Source organism: Trachypithecus francoisi, unplaced genomic scaffold, assembly GCF_009764315.1.
Source record: "Trachypithecus francoisi isolate TF-2019V2 unplaced genomic scaffold, Tfra_2.0 Lachesis_group2, whole genome shotgun sequence".
NCBI classification, from domain to species: domain Eukaryota; kingdom Metazoa; phylum Chordata; class Mammalia; order Primates; family Cercopithecidae; genus Trachypithecus; species Trachypithecus francoisi.
In genome coordinates, this window is record NW_022681465.1 from 132850746 (window position 1) to 132872653 (window position 21908).

A 21908-nucleotide genomic window follows, 5' to 3' on the forward strand; every position below is an offset into this window, starting at 1 on the left:
TGTTTGTTTCAGAAGCCATGGAATCTCTGGATCCATATGTTATAGGGAATGATTGGAGGATTCTTAATATACATGCCTGACCTCTGCAGTTTCCGTCTGCTTTAAATACACTTACATAAAAGGGATAAGAATATGCCCTCCTTTATTTCTCCTCCATTGACTCCCACCCCCTGTCTTGGATGTACTTACATTGTTATATTGTTTTGACAAATAGCACATCTTGCAATTAAATTCACTACCAACAGAATGCTAGGGGCCTGAGCTGTGATCACTTTCTTCATACAGAATAATTTCAAGAGGCTCCATGCTGATTAATTATACTGAAAGCAGCTCTAATGATAGTTTCAGAATACAGGATTAATTCACATAACATGGTAAATATAAATGGTGGATTTTGAACCTGATATATTAAACCATTATGGCTTATTGGGCAAATATGTATCTTGGCATGAGCCTTATGCTGAGCCTTGGCAGAAAGTGTGCATCACTGAGAAGGAATCTTTATAAACAGCATTTGATGAGTGGTCGCTCTGCACTTAGAGAACATGTATTTCTACACTAAGTACAGCTGCCTTTGAAGGAAATGTAAAATACATTAAAGGATGAATGTAAAAGTGTTTGGTTTGATCAGTGATTGCCAATGGATGCTGGCTCTGAAGATACCTATAGTTATTGGGATTTACCAGCAAAAGCTATCCTTATATTCTTTCACTTATTAAGTTGTCACTTGTATAGCTCTAGTTATATGTCAGACACTGTATTAAGTGTTATACATGTATAATCTTACTTATTTTTCTACCACTTTTTCTTGTTGGCTTTGGTCCTGTCAAGCACATTGGCCTTCTTTCATTTTTCTTCCCCACATACACCAAACTCATTCCTGTCTCAGGATCTTTGCACTTTCTCTTCTGTCTCCCTGGAAAGCTATTCTGACACATTGAATGGCAAGATATTTTTTATTCAGATTTCAGGCTGGGCACGGTGGCTCATACCTGTAAGTCCAGCACTTTGGGAGTACAAGGCAGGTGGATCACTTGAGGCCAGGAGTTTGAGACCAGCCTGGCTAACATGGCGAAACCCCATTTCTTATAAAACAAACAAAAAAATTCCTTTTTTCATCACTTCCTTAGAGAAGCCTTTCCTAATCACCCGATTAAAAATATCTTCCACCTAGGAACCATCTAGGTGGAAGATACTTTATTTTTTCTTGGAACTTATCACAATCTGAAATTTGCTTTTATTGCTTAATTACTGTCTGACTCCCTCTCTGTCCCCAGTAAGAACTAAACTCCTGCTTGGTAAATGCTTTATTGGTTTTGTTCATTGTTGCTTCTTCAGTGTGTAGAATAATGTTTGCCACATGGCAGGCACATAGTGGGCTCACCACTTATTCCTATGACTAAGTGACTTATATAAGATTATAAGCAAGTAAGTGATGAGACTGGGGATCAAACTCAGGATCATCTGACTCTGGAATCTGAGCCATTGACCAATATGCCATTTTCTTGCTCCTGATTTCCATGTCCCTATGCCATAGCCCCATCGTTACAGAGCCCACATGACAATCCTGTTTGTCTCATTCCTACCTAAAATGGCCAATGAGGACACACACACAGACAGCACCAGTTAAACACCAATGACACCCTAAAGAGTTGTCAAAAGTATCCCGATCCACAGAGGGAGGAATGAGGTTCAGATCACTTGTAAGCTTTTCATGTTTATCATGTGTCACTGTTCAGGAGACAGAGCCTAATTCTAGTTTCCAAAGATTTAAATTAGTTTAGCACATGTATCTGAGGATTTAGAAGTGTCCGTTCTTGTCTTCCTGTTAAGAGCTAGTTTTGCCTCAAGCCTTAAAGTGTGAATGTAATTCCATTAACCACTCCTTTACTCCAGCAGTTCCACTCCATGACATCCTGTAGGTTCACACGTCCTCCATAATTTTTAATGAGTTATTTGGAATCTTTCAACCAGATAGAAGCTAGCAATCAGGCACATTTCTGAGAATATTGCATTCCATATCAGTCAAGGATATTTTAAAGGACAAAGTTAAGAAAGACCTAACTGCTGCAGACCATTTTTATGTAAATAATACTTAAACTGTAGTCAGTCACACAGGCACCATAGATTTGTACTGGAAGATATGAGGAGAGTCCAGAGAAAGGATATAAGCCAGGACTGTGTATTGAAAGACCAGAGGCCAACTGTGTTGGCTCACACCTGTAATCCCAGCACTTTGGGAGGCCAAGATGGACGGATAACGAGGTCAAGAGATCGAGACCATCATAGCCAACATGGTGAAACACCATCTCTAGTGTCAGTACAAACATTAGCTGAGTGTGGTGGTGCACCCCTCTAGTGCCAACTAGTCAGGAGGCTGAGGCAGGAGAATCGCTTGAACCTGGGAGGCAGAGGTTGCAGTGAGCCGAGATTGCGCCCTGCACTCCGGCCTCGCAACAGAGCAAGACTCTGTCTCAAAATAATAATAATAATAATAATGAAGAAAGGTCAGAACTGGGAGTGGGTGAGAACTGCACTATGAGTCTGCAGGGTTCCCTTCAGGCTTCCCTTGCTCTTAATTTGTCCTATGACCTTGAAGTTGTTGTTTTAAAGTCCCGGACCTTAGTTTTCCAAGCTGTAAAGGGAGGTGTTGGACAAATTTGGACTATCATAACTTACATTGAGGACTCCTTTTATCATTTTCTCCTATGAACCTCCTATGATGACATATTTTTCAATCAAATTGCATTATTAAGAATCACATTCTCTTTAGAGTTCTTTAAAGTCATGTAAAACTGCTAGTTGAGAGCTTCTCATGTAGATGAGATAACCAGAGTTTCCATATGGAGTTGATAGGGTCCCAGACAAGGGAAAGTTAACTGAATATTTCAGTATGCAGACTTCCTGTAGATGCTTTTATGATTCCCTCTCTGCAATAATGTTACCCATTATTACAGTCAAAAACTCTTACTTGGGAGCCACTAGATTAGCTGATCTCTGGGGTCTCTTGTGACTCTAATATTTGATGAGTCTGCAAAGTAGTTCAGCTGACAGGTGGAATGTAGAATGTAGACTATAGGGGTTTGAGGGTAGAAGTGTGATCAGTACCTTTTAAAAAATATAGAGAGTTTATTTTGTCGAGCAGTTTTAGGTTTACAGAAATATAATACCCTCTCAACCCCATCCCCATCCCCTACCCCCCAGTTTCCCTTATTATTAACATCTTGCATTAGTGTGATATATTTGTTACAATTGATGTGCCAATATTAATATATTATTAAAATCCATAGTTTTGTGGGCCGAGTGTGGTGGCTCATGCCTGTAATCCCAGCACTTTGGGAGGCTGAGGTGGGTAGATCGCATGAGCCCAGGAGTTTGAGACCAGTCTGGGCAACATGGTGAAACTATTTTCACCAAAAAAAAAAAAAGAAAGCTGAGTGTGGTGGTGCATGCCTCTAGTTCCAGCTACTCAGGAGCTAAGATGGGAGGACCACTTGAGCCCAGGAGGTGAAGGTTGCAGTAAGCTGAGATCACACCACTGCACTCCAGTCTGGGTGACAGCAGGACCCTGTCTCAAAAATCAGTATCAATCAATTTATAGTTTACACTACAGTTCACTGTTTGTGTGTACATTCTATAGGTTTGGATAAACACATGAACATATGCATCATTACAGTATTATACAGAATGGTTTCATTGCTCTAAAAATCCCCTATCCTTCACCCATTCCTCCCTCTCTTCTCCTAGACTCCTGGCAACCACTGATCTTTTCACTGTCTTCATAGTTTTGCCTTTTCCAGAATGTCGTATAGTTGGAATCATACAGTATATAGTCTCTTGAGATTGACGTTTTCTTACTTAGTAACACGCATTTAAGACCCCTCTATGACTGTCTGTGGCTTGATAGCTCATTTTCTTAAATTGCAAAATGATATTCTATTATATGGATTACCAGTTTGTTTATCCATTCGTCCGTTGAAGGACATCTTGGTTGCCAATGCCTTTTATTTAGTTGAGTTTTTTACTCACATAATTTTAGGTTTACATGCAGTTATAGAAGTAATACAGAAAGATCCCATGTACCCGTTACCCAGTCTTCCTCAGTAACATTTTGCAAAGTTATTTTACAATATAACAACCAGAATATGGACATTCATGTAATCTACCATCTTATTCAGCTTTCCCTTGTTTTACTAGTACTTGTGTGGGTATATTTTTAGTTCTATAAAATTGGATCATGTGACTAGCTTTGTCTAACACCACAGTCCATATATAGGGAATTTTCATCAGCACAAGGATGCCTCATCTTGTCCTTTTTTAGTAATCATACTTACCTTCTCTGTGTGTCCAAACTTCCTCCTGTAAGGATTGGATTAGGAACCTCTCTAATGGCCTCATTTGAATGTAGTCAAAGCCCTATCTGAAAATATAGTCACATTCTGAGGTACTGGGGATCAGGCCTTCAATGTATGAATTTCTGGGGAAGGAACAATTCAGTCCTTAACATGCTGTATGTATCCCCTGGTTACTGGCTTTTTACCACATAATTCCCTGGGATATCAATAGTTTGTTCCTTTTTATTGCTGAGTATTATTCCATGAAATGCTTCCCGATGTTTTTCATTTCACGTACTTCAAGTTAATATTTTTAAAGCCTTGTGATTAGGTGCCCTAAATTAATGCAAAAGTACAACAAGCAAAAAACAGAGGTTAGGAAGCATAGAACAGACTAACTTCAACACTAATTTCCTTTTACCGAGTTACCATGTATCAGCATTAAAAGCCAAGATTTGGAATTTTTAAATAATCATTCACAATTAACATGAAGAAGTGTTTATTTTTTGGAAGGAGGTACTTCACTGTCACAATATTCTAAATTTAAACTTTGAAAATATATATATGGTCTAATCTTTGCTCTGATTCTGTATTTGTTGGAGAAACGCTTAAAGATACAAATTTCAACGTGTTTGGTTGCTTTTTTCATAACCCCTTCGTCCAGACAAACTGCTGCTTTTGTTCATGTGATCTTCCACTCATGATCGAATTTAGCTGCTTGTGTCTTTTTGAAAATCTGCTCATGAGAGAGAGGTTATGCTTCATGAATCTTAGATAATAGAGTCAGGACATACGAGGTCTCCTGCATGACATGAAGGGAAGAGGGGCCGCCCGAGAAGAGATGGTGAGGAAGTACTCACCAATAACAAAACTCCTGAGAAACCCTTGTTGATGGGAAATACTGGGAAAACTAGACTGAACTGGTGAGACATCTCATTTACAGACTATTTTCAGAATAGTAAGGTTTCATTTAGTTCTAATAAAGCCTCAACTGTAACAGGCTAAGATACAGAGAGGGTCTAGAAAGCAAAGTTATATAAACCAATGAAAACCATAATTCATGCAAGGCCTAAATGTATAATAATGTGTTACTGACACAAAAGTCTTTAAAATTGTACATTTGTGTTGAGCAGTGGACATAGAATAAACACTTTCTGTATCCTTTTATTTAAAATTACAGTGTATGCTGGGTCTTATTTATGGTCATTAAGATGCTTCAGGTTATCAACCTGACACATTCTTTTGAACTTCTTGTTTAACATCAGCAACAAAGTGACAACTACTACTCTGTTACTGCTACTGTTTATTGAGTGCTCCATGTGAACCAGGAACCATGCTGGCCACTTTAATTAATTTAATCCTCACAGTTACCTTATGAGTTAAGTATGGTGATTATTCCCATTGAGAGTCAGGGACACCGGGACTCAGAGAAGTTAACCTGGCCAAAGTCACATTAACCAGGAAAGCTTGAGAGCCAAGAATGAAATTCTGTGTCTAGTTCTTTCAAATTCTAAATAGAGGATGGGATAGGAGTAATACCTTTTAGGGATATCGATCCAGAAAAGGATATAACAGAGGAGATTCTGAACCACTGATATGAGCCAAGAAATTGAAAACATCAGTGTAAAATATCCAAAGTCCATGGGTAGCTAGAAACTTCTTTTCTGCCCTTCTCGTTCTCTTATAACGAATACTCTCAACTGGAAAGGAGTGCCCAGATGAAAAGTACCTTGGAACATGCTGAGTGTTAATCAGCATATCTCTAGATTGCCACATTAAGAAGCAAAGCCCCCAATAGAAATTTCATCCCAAAAATATAGTGATAAAGTATATATGTATAAATCTGAACCTGTTTACATAGGCTGATATTTGTTTCAGGAGATATAACTTGGGCATCTTCAAGAATCAAGTGCACAATTTATTTCAAAACCATTCTAGAGCAGTGCCATCCTATAGAACATTCTGCGATGATAAAACAAATTCCCTGTTCACCATGTCCAGTGCAGTAGCCAATAGTTGCCTATGGCTATGAAACACTCAATGAGGCCATTGAAGCTCAGGAAGGGGATCTAAGATGTTGTTTAGTTTAAATTTAAATAGCCAGGCATTTGGCTTCTGTATTGGACAGTGCAGTTCTAGAAAGTAAAGGTGTAATTATAATAGGTATCATGAAATTCTAAACATACCTTTTCCTTCGTATTCTCATCATCTGTTTCTCTGGGCAGGGGAGTGGAGAAGGGGAGAAAGAAGGAAAGGGTGGTTGTGTCCAAAGGTAAAATCATTTTTAATGTTTGTCTGTCTGAAATTTAGGCTGTGTTTTATTGACAAAATTGAGGAAGGTTGAAGATTTGGCAGGCCTGTCTGTCCGCTCGCCTGTGTGAATATGTCAGCACCTCATTAATAATGTGTTAAACTGTAAAGGCCCTTTTCCCTCCTACTATGGGTCTATTTTTAAAGAACACTTCAGTACCCCTTTTGCATCTTACGGTGTTTTTTTTTTTTTTTTTTTTTTTTTTTTTTTTTAATTTACGAGTTGCTCTGTGGATTAATTTTAGCATATGTTTTATTTAAATATATCCTGAATATTTCCAATTGAAACGGGAGAAATTGTTTTGTGGTAGGGAAGTTGTGCTGTGAGTTTTTGAGGACTGTATTAGCTGCTCATTTTCTAGAAATTAAAAGTATGAAGATTCTCTGTATTATCTGTTCTCCAATTTTGATTGGCATTTCAGCCAAATGATTCTATCACACATGTGGTCCTGGTGGTTCTTCTCTTGCCAAGAGAAGAAAAACATATGGGGTATAGTTTTTTTTTCCCCCTTAACTGTTTTTGACATTTTTGTTCAATGTAGGATTAGATGACAGTGTCTTTGAAAGATACTGAATATTTTAAGCCTTAAGTTTGTAGAGCTTGTGTCTTACAGGTGCATGGTGAATTGTCATTGTTTTTTTTCTTCCTAAGACAGACATCTAGAATAACCACTTTCTGTATTTCCTGACACTGAAAACAGATATGGTTTGGGATTCCTTTTATAGTTTCTTCAGCTAACGACTCCAGTGACCGCTCAATTGTGGTCTCATAGTAAATCAAAATTTCTTTGAAAGACCCAGCTCTGTTATGTAATTGTAAGTCCTAAGAAGTCATCTCTCTAAAAAGAAAGGTGAATTTCTGTTGCCTTAAATAATGTTGACTTTGCCACTACATATGATAGTTTTTGAAGGCAAAATAAGTAGACCGTTTTCTTCTTTTCTTCCTTCTTTTAAATTAACCTGTGAACACATAAGTTGTATTTACACATAAGGCTGTGTCAGATCTGGTTGGCCAATCATGAATAAAGAGAAGAACCACTCTGCAAACTTCTGCATCAAACGTACGTGTCATCCCCCAAATGATTTGTTCTAGATGGAATGTGGGGTTTCACAGTGGCTAAGGAGAATACTCTGATTCCCTTACTGAACTCTCAACTGTTTTCTATGCATTTTAATAAAGCAGATTTAGAAAACAAAACCAACCTTATGCTACTAGCGTGAGTGATGTGTTCATAGCCTGCAATTTGTTAGCATCTTGGAGGCTCTGGGAAAGGAAATTCACCACATTTTGCCAGGATGCACTTAGGTCAACGAGGAGGACAGTGGAACTTTTAAGTATGGAAAGACTGGTGGGGACTGGGGTCCAAGCTGACAATTCACAGGCGTAGGCCAGGGCCCAGAGTTTTCCCCTCTGCCCAACTTAGCTGATGAAACATTAGTGTTGCACAAGACTCTTCAGAAGTCGATGCCCCCTTCGGCCAACTCGGAGAAAAGGCTTCCTCAGAAACTGAGGCCTCCATCTGTGCCAATCCTTGTAAGCGGTTCACCTCTTCAGAGGCTAATGCCTCTCAAAACCAAGAACAATTAAAGCGAGAGTCTTTCCAAGCAACTGGGGAATTGAGCAAAATAAATCAGAAATCCTCAGCCTTCGCTCTGGAGGCTCGCCTCATTATGAGAGCAGATCTATTAGCCCTCTTGCCATTGTCTTTCATTTCTCAAGTGAGGTGATTCTAATTAAATTAATCTGCATGTCAATCTATCGGTGATCAATCAAAGAGCCTGAGGTTTCCCCTATGCTGCAGGGTGCTTGCGGCTGACAGGGGCTGATAATGGAGGAAGAAATAAACTGTCAAGCAAAGTTAATTAGTCAACATAATAGGTGGATTAAACGGGAGCGGGCTGATTGCTGTTTCCCGTGTCAAAGCATGAGGTGGGAGCTGAAGCTGCAATTACAGACAATTATTATATTTGGTTGTAAGAGGTCGCATGAATAAACATATCTCTATGGGTTTCAGTTTTAATCCCTTTCCCCATTTAATATAAGGAGAAGTGTAGGTCATTTCTTCTCATTGTTTTAGTCAAAGTTCTCTGAGACAACATCTTTGCCTGTGTCTCTTCTGGCAAACTCGGTTCACAGTCACTTTATGAGATGGTTTCAGTGTCTAAATTATACCTTGGGCCAGTCCCACCAGTTTTTTTTTTTTTTTTATTTGAAGCAGATCTAGGACCCTTAATTAGCAGGAATTTTTGGGGGCGGGGTGATGATGATAGTAGCGAGGGGGACTTTGGTCTGATGAACCAAACTAATGTGGAAAGAAAAAAGTACAAGAAATCTCAAAAAGACAACCAGGAGAGAAAAATGCATCCCAGCTCTTACTGAAATCTTTTTCATTTCTCTATCCTCTTAACCCTGACACAGTGGGCGGGGCGGGGGGGGGAGAAATATTTTAAAGATTCAAAAGATTTTTATTTGCATGATCAACTGTGATATCTGTTTCAGTGTCTAAACTGAAGGGTAATTTAGGTGAAACACAACCACCCTTGTGTAAAAAAATATGCTAATAAAGATCCTCTTGTTAAAATTATGGTTAACAGTGTACCTTCTGCTGTATAACTATAAACTGTGCAATTTTACTTAAAACTGCATCAAAAGCGTTCCATGCCAAAGACCCACTCATCAATAGCTCCTCTTGTTAGACTTGTACAGCATAAGCACCAGTTATTATGTGAAATAGCTATACAATTTTCTTCAGCTCCCAGCTGTTATTTATTTAACTTGAGTTTATTACCCACCACGCTTTTATATTAAAATGTTCATTCATTTCTTTCTTATGTCTCCAGGTCGTGGTGTCTACGACAGTCAATGTGGATGGCCATGTCCTGGCAGTCTCTGATAACATGTTTGTCCATAATAATTCCAAGCATGGGCGGAGGGCTCGGAGGCTTGACCCCTCGGAAGGTACGCCCTCTTATCTGGAACATGGTAGGCGAATCATTTTCATTGGTTGGCATTGCTTCTTTAACTGTGAATATATTTGGTTTCTTTCTTCCACTCTACCACATGTTCTACTCTGTTTAAATTTCAAAGGTCTGTTTGAATACAATTGGTCCTCCAGGGTTTTTTCTCTTCAACATATGATGCTAAATATTTAAAGACAGGAAAATATCTCTGAGGCCCATCTTTCTTGTGGGACCACTCTCTACTCTGGAAATGGCTAGTATTGCCTCCTTTCAGGTTGAGAGAAAGGAGGCCTGGACCATTGCTTTATTCTAAGCTCCCACTGGATTACAAAATAAGGAAAGGCCAATCCAAGGGAAAAATAAGGAGAGGCCACGCAATTTGGTATCACAAAAATTGTGATATATTTGACGTGTTTATAATTGACCATTGAGGTTTTATAATGAACCCATCCTCTTTACCATCCTCCTGGTGTATCTCAGTGACTACCTGTTGAACTTCATTTGGAGATCAGGTTCAATGTTGAGGTTGGAGGTGCTTTCTGAATATGAAGCCCAGACCAAATGTCCCTCCTGTGCTCTGTACCTAACTCTCACCTCTTCACCACATGATAGAACTTGCTTTCTGTAGGTAGACTTTGGTAGCGAGAAATCACATTTGTCTTGAGAATTATGGCTAATCAGTGGTGTCTTTGAGAAGACTGAAGGAAACCAGATAAAAATTTGAATCAAGGAAAGTGAATGCCACTCAGAAGAACCATGGGTTGGGTTAGGGGCACGCCTGAATTTTTCAGTGCTGCATGTGTGTGTAATGTATCCACTCTTCCTCCTCTCCACTCATCCATCCATCCATTTATCTATCCATTCATCCATCCATCCATCCATCCATCCATCATCCATCCATCCATCCATTCATCCAAGAATGAGTGACTGAGGCTTTACTGGATACCGGTCACCATGTTAGACTTTCTTCAATTGCCTCAAACTCTCAACCCATTTCCCTCACTTCCCTTTCCAGTTTGCTAGGTCAGCAAGATTCTTCTCAGAATGCTACAGCACAAATTATCACCTGATTGCCTGTTTTTTTCCATGGGCCAGGAGTTGACCATAATTCACAAGGTAGAAAACTCCCTTCTCTGCCAGCATCCTGATTTAATAAACACACCACTCTCATCATTTTTTGCCTGGCTTTTCCCCCTGTGCTTATGGAACACACGAACTGTACTTTTTATTAATTAGCCAGATGTAACACTCTTAGAAGGGATTCTTCACCACATCCAGTTTTACAGTCTTTTTAAAGTAAACCATCATCTTTCAAAAGCTGCTTCTTTATGGTTTCATTAGTGCTGAGACGGATTGATATTACATTTTGCAGGAGGCCATTTCAAACACCTGCTCATGATTACATTCCTAGTTCCATTTCTGTACTTAAAATTATTCTGATCGTCACTTTACAGTACTGTCTTTATAATACCCTTCGAGTCACTTAAGGCATTGTGTGACTAGAGGTGTTTAGGTGAAAGGAGGAGGTAAAATTAGGGAAATACAGTGGGCATGGTTTGGAGAGTGCTGCTTAAGGACTGAAGTTATGTTTTTGCCTGTGGCTGGTTCGTTGCAATAGGTACTGCCCAATCTGGTGACAGACTTGACTGTCAGTTTGAAATCTGAGTTCACACTTTCAAAATACGCTTAGGCCACACCCAGCTCCTATTTCTGCTCTCGGGAAGCCAATGAGAAAGCTCCTGACATCATGCAAATTATCCTTCCAACAAAACACCCAAAGCAAACATGGAATATAACCTGCTCTAAAGGAGCCCTCTAGGCAATGAGGATCAGTAACATTATTTTGCAGCATGATAAAGGACTAGGTTGTGAAATAGGTACCAGGAACCCCAAATTCAATCCTTAGTTTCACTCTGGCCTCTATTTGACCTTGGACAAGTTGCTTTAGCTTTTGGGATCCTTGATTTCCTCCTTGTTAAAATGAAGGTGATGATCTGTAGGAGAGTAAAAAAAATCTGTGCTTTGGGTGGGGGCAGGTAATGTAGATAGGGAAGTGGGCTGGGTGGAGGCTGAGAAGACAGGCAAGTACACGCTCTGGTGCCCCCCGGCCCCAGCCAGTTGTTGCTAAGGGGAATGAGAGCCCAAGTGGGGCCAGATGTTCCAGTTTGGCAACAATGCATTTTTAATTGTTGGTAACTAATTACAAAATTTTTGGACACTGAAGGGAGGAGAGGGGGGAAAAAAGCCACTTAGGAAGAATGCAGCCACAGGCCAACAGTTTGAGACCTCTGGATCAACACAGCTATAAGCTTCCTCCCAGCTCAGATGTTCCCTCTTCTAAGAGTATTAATATTTCAGTTGGGATATCATATTATTCTAAGTTTTAAAGACAGCATTTTATTCATCTGCTTCAGTTTACGAGTCCACAAATGGCCATATTATTATAAGATATTATTCCAAAAATGGTGACATTTCACTGTAAGTGGTTGGCCATCATTGGGGACATAGGTATGTCCTATTTCCCTCATCTAGGGGCCTTGACTTCACCTAAGCCTTACTTCACTTCTCTCCAGTGGAGGGAAAGGGTAGACATGTTCAAATTCTTAGTAATGACAATAACATAGAAATCTGCTTCTCTGCAGAGTGAGTCAACTAACCACACAAAACCACCCACTCATTTAGACACTTCAGGCTGACACATAAATATCTACTCAGCAAAGGGTGACTATTGAACTCTTTCATTGGTAATGTGTGGGAGTGGACCTAGATGCTAATTCATGTTGATGTGAGGGTAATACTTTATTTTGCTGTTGAAAAGTTCTATTTCAAAATGCTCTGTTTAAAAGACTTCGAGAATCACACACCCTCATCCCTCTGTCTCTCTGCTCCCACCCCCAACTGCCTTCAAATAGCTACCGCATGGTGAGACCGCAAAGCATGTTCTCCTCTTGTGACCTGTGGGAACCTACGTTTTCCCCCATTCTGGACTTTTTATCATCTAATTTACAGGTAGCCTGAATTATTTTGGGCTATTCTGCAAATCTCTATTTATATCCTGCTTGTCAGACCGTTGGAGGAAGTTTCCTTTTGTGGCTCACCTTTCTGCATATAAGTAGAGACAGAGATTGTGCTTTACATTCATGCATGGGCTTTCTTATGTGACCCATGGACTCACAAACCCCTGTGCTCTGATAAATGACCCTGTAATTCAAGTATGAGAGTTGACAAAGGCAAATTTATTTCATAGACTCTTGCATGGTCCAAAGATAGTGAATTCTGGCATGCTATAGATTGTGGAAAATGGTCTTCCCCTGCACTTTCTCTTCATTCATAAATACCAAGATTTTCTTTGGCTGGATATTTATGGGACCATTTAGCCTAGTGAGGTTTCTTCTTTAAGCAATAGCTTTATGGAAGATATACAGTTGTGGAGAGAGACAGCCTCAAAATGTGACTGCTCTCTCGGTTCCAATTTTTGAAAAAACATGGGCTCAGGGTGAAAGGAGCTGAGTGGCTGCCACAAGGCTAAGTTCAGCGCTACCCTGTGTACTTGCCTTATCTTCCAGTCATTTGGGCAAGTTCATGAAGACTGTGATCTGGGGAGTCGTTGAGGGGCTTGAGGAGTGTTGCTGTTGGCATTGTTGTTACCCTGAGTTCCAGGTTGTGTTTACTTGAATTCAAGGCCAACTGTGGCATCAGTTTCTCTGTTTCTTCCCCCTGTGGCAAAATGCAGTGCCCTCACAGCGCTGTGGTGCAGAGCCCCTGTTAGCTTGCATGTGCTAACACTTTATTATCTAATGATCTAATATGCAACAAGGCAAAGTGCCCATGCTCATCATTCTGACATAGAATGCCGGGAGAAGTGACTAAATTACTTTATGTACCATTAGCGCTTGCAGCTATGGTGAACTCACCGGCAGCATTTATGCAAATGCCTGTGAATACACTCTAGTGGCTTTGTCAGGAAACCGTCTGACAAGCAGTTTAAATGCTCATTTTTTAAAGGGGATATATGTATTTTTTTATTTTGGTGTGCATGTGTGTTTCTCCTTTCCTCTCTTTTTCTTTCCCTTCTCCCCTTTTTGGGCTGTTAGAGGACTTGCCTCCTCCATGGTGACTAGAAAAATGTGAGCACGTTCCAGAGCTCACCCATCAGTAGGAGCCCTTTCCAGGAGTGGGATTAAGTTCCCAATAGGGTATTCTTTAGATCTAGTTTCTTTTTTTTATTGTTTTGAATGTGTATATCCTTCATATTTATTTGAAAAAAAAATGGACCTATTAATCAAGAGTTTTTAGAATATAAACATGTTAGTGTTCATGAGCTCTGACCTGAGGTCCTACTTAATTTTTTAGATCAAAGGCAGGTTCTTTAAAACATACTCACTTTTCAAAAATGAAAAATGATTGAAATTTAGCTTTTGTGGGTATCAGATACAAATCAATTAAATTTCCCTTCAAAGTTATGATAAAGACTGCAACATAAAACATAAATGGGCCAAGATCTCAAGATAAATAAAAACCATAGTGGAGTTTGGTCACACTCAAAATATTTTGAAGAATAAAGACTGATGATAGACTCACTGGGCGCATCTCCTGGCTGTGATTACAGCTCTGGAGAAATAGAGTCAGGTGTTCACTACCACCAGTGAATTCTGACCTTTTGGTTGTAGTGTCGCTTTACAACTGTCCCTGACAATATGGAGGTGTTCTTGATCTTTAGCATATGACCTTCTATAATCCTTTTGATCCAGACAGAGGCAGTTTTTGCTTCTGTCAGTTGCCCCTGGGTATCCAGCACCATTGACTTCCTGTGATCAGCTGTATTTAAATGTGTTTTTTGTTTGTTTGGTTTGTTTGTTTTTACGTTTTTACGGAAATGTGGAGAAAGATGGTTTGAACTTGAAGAGATTACCCCAAATTGAGCCAGTCTCTTTTCCCTTCTGTATAATATGGTCCTAACAGGAGGATAGAAGGAGGATCAGGCTGTCTGGCTGAAGAGCTGGATTCTAGTTCAGACTGCCATTAACTAGCTGTGTGGCCCTGGGAAGGTCACTTTGCTTCTGTGGGTCTCAGTTTTGTATGTCCAGTGAGAGTCAGGTAGCGTTCTCTCTAGGCTTCCTTTTAGCATGCACTACTTTGTGGTGCTCTGAACTGAAGCTATTGGCACATGACTTTCTGCAGGAGGTGACTTTGGAGAAATAGGACTTCCTGGGAAAGAGAAATCCACTGGTGTTTTCTAATAGAACCCTTCCTTTGGATCTCCATCCAAGGCATAAGGTGTCAGTAAGGTGGACTTGAAATCGCTCATTCATACTAAGCATGCACTACATGCTAGACGTTAAGCTAGGAGCAGTAGGATAATGTAGACTTAGTCCTTGCCTTCACAGAATGTATAATGTGAATAGAGAGGAGAGGTACTAAGCAAAGTGTATGACAATGTAAATAGAGAGGAGAGGTACTAAGCAAAATTAGAGTGGTACATCAAAGGGGGACCACAAAAGCAGAGGAGAGTAATGAAGTGTCGGGGAAGCTTTCTTTGAGGAAATCTCATTTATGCCAAAACCAAAGAGATGAGTAAGTTTTTACTAGGTGTCTTAGTCTGTTTTCTGTTGCTTTAACAGACTGGGTAATTTCTGAGGAACAGGAGTTTATGTCTTACGGTTCTGGAGGCTGGGAAGTTCAAGGTCATGATGCCAGTAGTGGTGAGGGCTTCCAGGTTGCATCATCCCATTGTGGAAAGGAGGAAGGGCAAGCAAGTGTGGGTAAAGAGAGCTCACTTTTATAACTAACCCACTCCCGCAATAATGGAATTAGTCTGTTGAGGAAGGTAGAGCCCCCATGATCTAATCACTTCTTAAAGGTCCTACCTCTTAACACTGTTGAAACTGCAATTACATTTCAACATGAATTTTGGCAGGGACATTCAACCATTCATCTATTCAAACCATAGCACTAGGCACAGGGGACAAAAAAAATTGCCAGGTATAGGAAACTGTGTGCAAGGGTTGTTTTGCTTAGGTGAATTCCAGGAACAAAAGGAGACTGAGAGGGCTCCTGTTGTTCCCAGGCAAGGGAGGAGTGGCAGGAGATGAGACTGGGGTGGCTGTGAGGGCTACATCATGCAGGCCAAAGTGGGCTGGTCAGGCCATGGTCTCGGTGGCAATTGTGAAGTGAGAGGGAGGTCAGGCAGGGCTTTGATGAACTCAGTTTCAATTATATGGGCTCCTCAGATCCCGTGAAAGCCCAGGGCAAGATTGCTCAGACCTGCTTATAACTTCGCCCTTCGCTGCTGGACTTTGGAAACTCACCAGGGAGTTAGCTGTGCTTTGGAGCTGTCCCCCTAATTACTCCTTATTGTATCAATAGTGCATGTGTTCTTTATAGAAAGTCAAACATTTTAAGTCCTTTTTCCTTTTTTTTTTTTTTTCAGATGGCTTTGTATTATTGATTTAGTTTTTCGTAAGTGGCTTAGAAAGTGTACCTTTTGACATCTTTTTAAATGTGTGGAGACCCTCACCTTTTCAAGGTCTTTTGAGTGGAGGGTGGCTGCATTATTTGACCCATTAAAATGTATATTACTCCAACAAAACTTAATGAGCGAAAATAAACTAAAACAACAGAGAAAAATATACCCTTCCAAATTTCTCTCTCCCCTCCTACCAGGGGCAATGCCTGAGCGACAGCTCACACTAAGGGAAGTCACTGAAGGATGGAAGGTCATTTCTTTCACTCTTCCTCATTCTACAGAGACCCAGAAAGTGGATATAATCTGCTCACACTTAAACATAGCTTGTTTCTGTCAAAATCCATTCAGTGCTCTTTATACTTATCTATGTGCATTTCAGGGATTGCGTAGTTTCCTGGTCACTGGATAAACAAGCCAAGGGATTTGGGGTCCACCCCAATGCCTGTACATTTCATATTGGCCTAGCCTTGCCTCCAGTCTTTCTGGAATTCCCAGGATGCTGAGAAGAATGTCCGTAAAATAAATCCAGCTTCCTGACAGAAATGTACATTCAAGGGCAGATGTTGGATGATGCATAGCTTCCCACACAGCCAACAGCCCTTCTGTGGCTAGTTTTGGTGCAGAATCCCAGCCAAGCCCGCTAAGGCAAGATCATCTTGGTGAAAGGCCCAGGCTAAGTAGGAAAATACTGGTGTCATCTTTTGTGACTGAGGGTGGCATGTTACAATTTACCAATTTATTTTCCTACTTGAAAAAAAGAAGACAGGTGAAAGAGCAGAACATTAGGGTTAAGAATATCGAGATGTGTCATAAAATAGAGCATTGAGACCCCAGATTTTCAGGTATCAAATCAGGGCTTTTACTTTGAGCAGTTGAGAAGATGCCTTTTGTCTTTCCTTGAAATAGAAAGGATATGGTAAATGGTCAAGATAATGCATAAGGATGTTAGTGAAGACTGATTTCCAGCGTATTCCCTAAGTAATTCATAAAGCAGGTAACACCAGAGATCCTAACACTGGGGATGTGGTGGCCAGCAGGATCTCAGCTTCAGACAGATCGAAGAGTTCATGAGCAGGTGATCTATATTCTGCTCATTTGACCATGGCACCACCGATAGCACTGATAATAAAGGAGAAATAGTGCTCAGACTTTGTTGTCATGCTTGACGGTAACCAGGCCAGGTAGTAATCTTTATTATTCTATTATTATTTACTACCACTACTGTTTTTTTTTTAACTATTAGCATTTATGGATCATTTACTATATATGCCAGCACCATGGTAACCATTTTACTTATCAAGTCTTCCAACCAATCTCATGATATAGTAATAATTATGATCCCCATTTTACAGATGAGAAAACCGAGGTTTAGAAAGAGTCAGTAACTTACTCAAAGCTGCACAACTAATTAGAATTGGACCTGGAATTTGACCTTAGGTCTGCCTAATAACAGTGCTAAGAGTAATAACAATAAACATTCCCTGAGCCCTACTATGGCAGGCACAGAGTGCTATAGGTACCCTGTTGTAAAAATGAGAAAACCAAGGCTAAAGAAGAGGGTCAATAACTAGCCTAAAGTCACATAGCAATTAAATAGTAGACCCAGGGTTCAAATCCAGGAAGTTTGATGCTGAAGTCTGTACTCTCAACTATTGCTTTGGTACATTACGAGAAATTCCTTCCATCTCCTATCCTATTGTTCTTATTTTTTTCTTAACACAATCAAGGCAATTGTGCTGGTATCTTAAATAGACTTTTTAAAAGTTAACCCAGAGCATATCTTTTCTTAAAAAATGGGCACATCATGTATATTTACTTTATAGTTTATTTTCCTTCAGAAACATGAAGGAAATTTTTTGGCTGGGACACATTCTGCTAGTCAAATTTTAAAAAATGCTGATTTTATTCGATGATGAGTATATTTTCTATGTGGCTGGCAAGATAATAAGGATGCTGGTAATATTTTATTTATTTGCAAGAATGTTCTAACTCATCTCCCTAGAAATCATTTGTTGGCCATATGGGCTCTCTGGGACGTGTACAAGGTGTGGAGGAAGGAGTCCATGAGAAAATGATGAGATGATGAGTTAGGCAGCCGTTAGGATACTGAAGAGTTCGGGAACCTCATGCTAGAAATAACATGTGAAACTGATTTGGATATAGGGAGGCTAGTTTCTTATATGAATTTCTTGACAAACCTGTAAACTGTGGGAAATTTCCAGTATTTGGTTGGTTGAGCTAATAAATGAGTGAATCACACCTGACGTATTTTAATAAGCACAAAGTGTGGTGTGTTGTGTGTTGTAGGGGGGATTTGGGGGCAAAGATTGTTGCTTTCTACTTATATTTTGGCTAGAAATGACAGAACTGTATTTAAAAACTTTTTTTTTATTTTTTATTTTTTATTTTGAGACAGGGCCTTGCTTTGTTGCCCAGGCTATGAAGTGCAGTGGTGCAATCATAGCTCACTTTAGCCTCAGACTCCTGCACTCAAGCTATCCTCTCACCTCAGCCTCCCGAGTAGCTGGGACTACAGGTGCATTCCACCACACCAGGCTAATTGTTTTGATTTTATAGAGACAAGGGTCACTATATTGCCCAGGCTGGTCTTGAATGCCTGGGCTTAAGCAATTATATCCCTTTGGTCTCCCAAAGTGCTGGGATTACAGGCATGAGCCAGCCTGGTCAGAACTTTTTTAAGCCTAATTTTTTTTGTCTTATATTTGGTTATAAAAGCGTCATAATCCCAATTGAATTGATTTGCCTAACTGATTGTTTCAAACCAAGCTGTCTCTATATTTATCTGTCACAGGAGTTTCCCTCACTTGAGAATTTTAGAGGCTTCAAATGATGTTCATGGGCAAGTAAAAGCTTTGATGTGCTGTTCATAAACCCTTCTTAAGATGAGATATTTAGGAGCAGTGGCCAGGGGTTGATTTCTGATTTTGAAATATGTTTGACCATTTTCAGTTATATATGCAAAAATAAATTAAAACCAAGCTCTGCCACTACCTTACTACATGACTTTGAGTATGTACTTTGATTTATGTGGGCCTCTGTTTCCTCATCAGTTAAGGTGGGTCTTGAAAGAGCCCTTCAAGCTCTGATTATTTATTTTTTGAACTCAACTAATTCTGTGAGAGATTCTTCTATCACTTAAGGGGTTACACACCTGCAGCCTTGGAAAAGTGGCTACCGAAATGCCCAGGTGATGGTCATTCTAGGGAACGGACCCAATTTCCCTCCATCTTGGCCATCTCTGCAGGAGGTTAACAGTTGGTTCTAGGAGTTCTGGAAAAGCCACAGAAATGTAGCATACACACCCATTTCACCTCAGGGAGCTCTCACCCTGCATTCTTCTCCCCGAATTTCTCCAGCTGGGAGCGTGTTGTGTACAAGCGGCTTGATGGTTAGCAGTGAGCTTTCAGACCACTATTTCCCATGCAGTAGGTGAGATAATTTTAGAAAATAGGGGAAAAACATTAAAACATTTTTAATGGTTATGTGTTTGTGTTAATGCATAAACAAAACAATAACTCCAGCTTCAAAATCGATCTCACAGCTATTATTGCTTAGGGCAAGACTAAAGTTAAAGAAAAAGCTGATCTAAACAGACATAGTAGCTACATACTATTAAGTAAATAATAGTGTAAGTGGTACAGGGATAGAGGAAAATCATGACTGAAGCTTGGGAAATGCTGTTAGAGAGGGCTGTAAGGGTTGGGGGAAGTAATAATTCTTTCAAGTCACCGGGAAACAGTGTAGGAGCCTGGGAAACATTCTTTTTTTTTTTTTTGAGTCAAATCATTTTTAAAAGAAAGTCCTTTAGGCTCAGTTTACCATTAGAATACACTTAAATATCCTAATAGGATTTAAAAAAATAAAACTCCCAAGCTGCTGTTTTTTATTTTTAAACAAGTGGTGTCTGCACGTCAGAAAGCAGAAATTAGTTTGGAAAGAGGACTTGCATCAAGACAGAAAATCAGCCAGGGTCCACCCAGGCAGCGCATTATGATAATATATACGGAACCAGCTGGACACTGAGCAAGGCTGACATTGTGTTGTCAAGGGCAGGATCGCCCATCAATTTCTGAGATAGAATTTGAGTTCAAATGACAGAAAGAGCAGCAACTGTGTTGAAACTGATGCATGGGGGAGGGGCAGACAGGCAGGAACCACCGGGCCTAAACGCAGGAAGTCCTGGTACCTCCGGAAGGGGGTGGCTCTGTTTTCTCATCTGGCTGCTACCCTTCCTTCTAACCTTAACATCTGTCAGCAAGATCCACCTGGGTCCTTGCACGATTAGAGCCCACTATACGGGGAGCTTACTGGTGCTAATTTTAACCCCCAAGAGAATGGAGTGCCTGCTGCTGAAATGGAGGCTAGGTCGACCCAGGAAACAGGACTCCACATAGCCACCAGTTGTCAACCTAAGAAGCCCATCATGGGTGTAGTGGCAATTGTTCATAACTTCTGGATGAATTCGTAACTTTTCAGCTACTCTGTACAGTTCCTTAACATCTTAATAACACCAATGATTCCTCTTTGGTTCATTTGCTTATTCATTCAATCATTCATCTATTTAACACTAACACATGTTTATTGACTGACTGCCAATTATATCAGACAACAGGGCTACAGAGGTGATAAGGCAGGGACAGTTGTTAGCATTATGAGGTAGACTGTCAAGTGAGTGTATTTATGTGCTGATATTAGACAAATAATGGCACACGGAATGATTTAAACTGCAATGATGGTTAAGTGCTATAAGGTACAAATACAGACTCCTAAGACAGCTTAAAACTGGGGGACTCAGCCAAGTCTGAAGAATCAGGGAAACTTTTAAAATTTTAAATGAGAATGATCAGGAGAGGGGAAAGCATATTGAAAATTCCATGTGGGGATAAAACATCAGAAGATGTAGGGAGGGAAATAGGGAAAGTAGGTTAGGTCTGAGATCCATTTTTGAGAAACTAAACCTGGAAAATTTCCATAGGTTGTTTACTCCTTGAGATGTGGTTCCATTGCAGTTTCTTAATCATGGGCTAACAGAACTCATTGTCCATAAAATGGTAATGGTAAAATGGTAAAATTTAGAGCAGTGTTTTGGGTGATGATGGCGTTACTGTTATGATAGCGGTCGTTAAGTACTTGCTCTGCATCAAGTTCAGTGCTAAGCACTTTGTATGATCTCTTTTAATGCTCTTAACAGCCATGGGAGGGCACTAGTATTATTAATTTTACTTAACACATTTGGGAAACTGAGACCATCCTTTAAGGATGTGGTCGTGACCAAAGTTAGGTTTTTATCCGCAGCTTTTGGATCTCCAAGTAGCTGACACAAGGGGTCCTCACCACTGTTTTTTTCTTATTGTTTAGTCAGTGCTAATCTCCCCTCCACACTGGACTTCAGAGGTGGAGAGAAATTCTCCTGCTATTTGAGCATGTAATATAATACCTGCTTCAACTGAAACAAATTGACGACATTACTCAAAGGCAAACTGAAAAGCCAGATCTATGCTAAATCCCAAGGGTAAGTTAGTTGGCATGTGCAGTGATATATGGGAAGGTGCTTTTCTGGGTTAAGATAAAAAGTCCTGGTATCACGTCACACTATCAGGGACCCCATCTCAAACTCCCTGTGCCAGCCCTGCAACTTGAAATACTCAGTGGACAGAAATGAAACTTTATAGAAATTAGGTGGTCATCATTCTTATCAGATGAATATGATGCCATCAGCATGATATTAGCATCCTCGAAAAAAAGAGATTTACCTGGAGGGACACAAGAGAAAGTCTGAGGCATGGATTGCGGGACTGTGGCTTTTCTACCGGCCT

At 40.1% G+C, this 21908-nt stretch overlaps 1 protein-coding gene across 13 annotated transcripts in view; it reads left to right on the forward strand.

Annotated features, from left to right (window-relative positions):
* The window catches only part of EBF1 (EBF transcription factor 1), a 408155-nt gene that overhangs the window by 268380 nt on the left and 117867 nt on the right, over positions 1–21908 (forward strand). For 9 of the 13 annotated variants that reach the window (XM_033180448.1, XM_033180449.1, XM_033180438.1 and 6 more), the window contains exon 8: positions 9486–9627. In XM_033180448.1, the coding sequence (XP_033036339.1) occupies positions 9486–9627 (142 nt within the window). The remainder of the gene's footprint in view (positions 1–9485; positions 9628–21908) is intronic. The other 4 variants (XM_033180451.1, XM_033180442.1, XM_033180440.1 and 1 more) reach the window with 1 other exon arrangement.